Raw genomic sequence first — 3,694 nt, 5'->3', positions numbered from 1 at the left:
ACTGTTTGCGTGAAGTATCCTTCGCTAGGTATCTGGACGACATATTTCCACACCCCTTGATAGTTTCTTGCGAAGGTGGGAGTGACGTAATCTTCGTTTTTATACAAAGGAAGCCAACAAAGGACTTCTTTTAAATGTAGATTGCAAAAAGTTCATTTTTCTTGCCAGGAATCTAATCTTTAATCTCAATTTATATGACAGAGTCAAATAGAAGACATAAAGAAAGCAAAGCAGGAAGAAGAAATGGAGAAGATAAAGGAATGGGAAGCTCATAAAAGAGCAGAAGAAGAATACGTCAATAGAATGAATCAAATATTAGAAAATCCCACATCCGTCGTCTCGCTTCATCCTTGCCGAAGGGGAAGATTTCACATACCGGTTAATGAAGTATCGTGATAATCTTATTTTAAAATATTTTGTATGTCATTTTAAATTTTAAAAATAAACTTTTATCGGTTTAAATAAATAAATCACAATAAATAAATTTTGTTTTCACTTTTTTTAACTGAATCGTTTATACATTTTTTTTGTAAAAAATTACAGAAAAAAGGATGATATTTATTATTCTATGCGCTTTATTGATCGATTTTATTATTAAAAACATAAATGAAACTAATCAAAAAATTAAAAGGTTTCCTTGTTATATAAATTGTTTTACCGCATAATAAAATTATGTAAGTGTCGACGTTCAGAAGTTAAATGAGAAGTCGATTGTCGGAAGCATTATATTTTTAATTTCTTGACAGATTATTTACACTAAACACGTCGAAATAAATGGAATGCAGGATAGTTAACGTGTATTGTTGAACTTGCATATCTGCAAAGAATAGGGACCAGTAGTGGAACCAGATCCATCTGAAATAAAGGGAGGTTCTTGAAAAGCATAATAAAGAATTTATGTTTTCAATGAGCATTTTTATAACTTTAAAATTATCTTCAGTTATTTTTGTTGCAGTCAAGATTATAAATTCTACAAAGACTCTTCTGGTATGACTTGTTTTTAGATTTAACTTATTACATTTCGGATTGGGACATAGTTATGATGGATCTTTCTCAAGAACAGATAAGATAAAGTCCTCGTGAATTATCAGTGCCATTATCAATCAGCTATTAGCACTTGCTTCTTTACTGATATTCAGAAAACTGGACAGAAATCGGCATTGGCCTTCAACCATTAACTAGACAGTCTATATCAGCTTCAAATCAGGTATTAGTTGCCATCTCCTGTCAGGGTAGATATATCATATAGCTGAGACTTTGTTGCAAGCAAAAATAAATCTTAATTTACATTGTCACATTCAAAACTCAGTTATACTTTTGTTTTCACAGCATATTATCTTAAATTTTACAGTTTTAACTAACTTGAAACATGATTTAAAACAATACTAGAAATAATTTTAAAGCTACAAAAATTTAACAAATACAGAAATTCTTAAATAAATTACTTTCGTTCAGAATTTAAATTTTTACATATGTATTCATTATTTACAGATTTAATCTTACAATAAAATTAAAAATAGAAGAAAATGCTCCTACAAAAAAATTAATCTTTCCTCTCTCAAGANGTATCGTACACGTACTTAATAAAGTATATAATTATAATTTTTAATTACTTTTGATTTATAAGCTTTAAATTATTCATTTTCTGTTATAAATCGCGCGGCACTAAATAATGAATACGTATATTTGGTTGTTTATATTTACTTTAGTATATAGGATGAGCAAAAGTTAGTTAACATTTGTAAAAACTAAACTATTGCCTTATTAAATATGCTAATTACATAACCTTAACATATTCATATTTTTAAGTAGAGATGAGAAGATCCAATAAAACATGGTTAACTTACTTCTCGGACATTTTGCATACATAAGACAAACTCTTAATGGCTAATAGGATACATAAGGTTCTGGTACTCGTATTTACTTCACTGCACAATAGTCAGTACTACTGTAATGCCAGAATTTCTGTCTTATTCAAATACAGGTTCGTCAAAATTGTAATGGCTTTAACAAATGCAGTCCGCATAAAACAAAACATAGTTAATTGATTTCTAAGCCACTTCGTGTATATATATATATATATATATATATATATATAAAGAACTTTCATAGATTGATTGGATTTTCATGGCTCACAAAATACATATATACTAGAGCTATTAAAACCAACCAATCTACACTACATCAAATTCAATTCTTCAAAAATCAAACTAATTTAAATTCAATATTGCTAAAGGGATTCCAATTTAATTCAATACATCTCAGACTTAAGTCAATATTTATATAATTTATTGGAAACAGAACCGAAGATACATAAAATTCAACCAATAAAATTATTATTATTGTTATTATTAAGTGAAGTGTTGTAGTTTTATAATGTTGGTCACCTTTCATGGTCTTAGTTTATAATTTTTATCAGTTTTCTTCACCGGTTTTTGAAGATCTCCCCGAATCATACTTAAATAGTTGTCTAGCGGAAGGTTTCCAACATTTACAGGAACCATTAACCAAAAACCAATCGTAATAAACCCTTATTATGTAGCACCCTATCTGATCGTAACCGTCGCAAGTCTCTTTCACATTGGAAACGGTCTGTTTCTGATGTAAAAACACAGGATACGGTTGAGTCGGTCTGTCCGTCTCGCCCACTCTTCTCTTCAAATACTGTTGAAAGTTACTAAAATCCTCCACCGGTGGTATCTCGTTCTCATAAGGATTCTGCGACGTGGTGAATGGGGTGGAAGTTGGAAAATAGGTGTTTGGATAGAATACTTCAGCTACTAGCAAACTAACCCAACGAGGGGATTCGTGGCAGACGCCTTCCATGAAATCGCAACGGTTCCTCCTGTAATAAATTCCATGGTTAGTTAATTTAATCACCCTTCGTTCCCATGTTTAGTGAGGTCAAAGGTTACTTACACACACTTGGTTTGTTGCACTGTTTGCGTGAAGTATCCTTCGCTAGGTATCTGGACGACATATTTCCACACCCCTTGATAGTTTCTTGCGAAGGTGGGAGTGACGTAATCTTCTATAGAAGGGCAAGGCGTAGGTGGTAGGCCCACCTCCACTTTACTAGTCTCGGAAACCACGTGATGATCGATTCCCTGAGGGGGTGTTGGACGACGTCTACGGACCGGAAACAAGTTGGACAAGTAGCTGAGAGGAGAATGGTTATTAGCCATTAAGTCGATCATCAGGGAGACGGGACTGAAATCATCGGAAGAGGCACCCGTGATGATGGACATGATGTGTGACAGAGGTGACCTGTCCTTGCTCTTCTCCCCGTTGGAAGTCTTCTCGTCTGTGATGGACGAGGGTGACTTTTTGATGCTGTTTTCTGCAATTGCGGCCAGAAGGGAGAGGATCTGATTGGTTTTCGAATCTTCCGTTTCCGGTTTAGGGGTGGTGGTTTTGGTTTTCGACAAAACTTCCGCCAACACGCTTAATACTGTATGAGGCAATTTACCACTTTGCAGAGCGTTCGATAGTGAACATAAGCTTAAAAACAAATAAAAAATATATATATAAATCAGTGTCTTTTAAACTACTAAATATTAATTTGTTTACAACTAGAAACGAAAAACTTAAGTTTCGTATAATTAGAGGCCTTGAAACATATCTAGTTGTGTCTAAGTTAGCCTATAACTTATAACATAAAAGGCCCCTCTCTTTACCAAATAATAATAAGTTT

The 3,694-nt window shown here is 33.0% G+C and overlaps 1 protein-coding gene across 1 annotated transcript; it reads right to left on the bottom strand.

Moving 5' to 3' along the window:
- Positions 1-2,247: 2,247 nt before the first annotated feature.
- Positions 2,248-3,539, bottom strand: LOC111617404 (the record flags this gene model as incomplete). The annotated part of the gene is made up of 2 exons (XM_023358697.1): positions 2,248-2,845; positions 2,920-3,539. Coding segments are annotated over 2 exons (1,050 nt in total), but the record flags the coding sequence as incomplete, so codon positions are not given.
- Between the last annotated feature and the right edge of the window lie 155 nt (positions 3,540-3,694).

Source organism: Centruroides sculpturatus, unplaced genomic scaffold (genome assembly GCF_000671375.1).
Source record: "Centruroides sculpturatus isolate CEXI.00-Female unplaced genomic scaffold, Cexi_2.0 scaffold5961, whole genome shotgun sequence".
Lineage (NCBI taxonomy): Eukaryota > Metazoa > Arthropoda > Arachnida > Scorpiones > Buthidae > Centruroides > Centruroides sculpturatus.
Note: the sequence above shows the minus strand (reverse complement) of the source record. Positions and strands in the feature narration are given on the sequence as shown.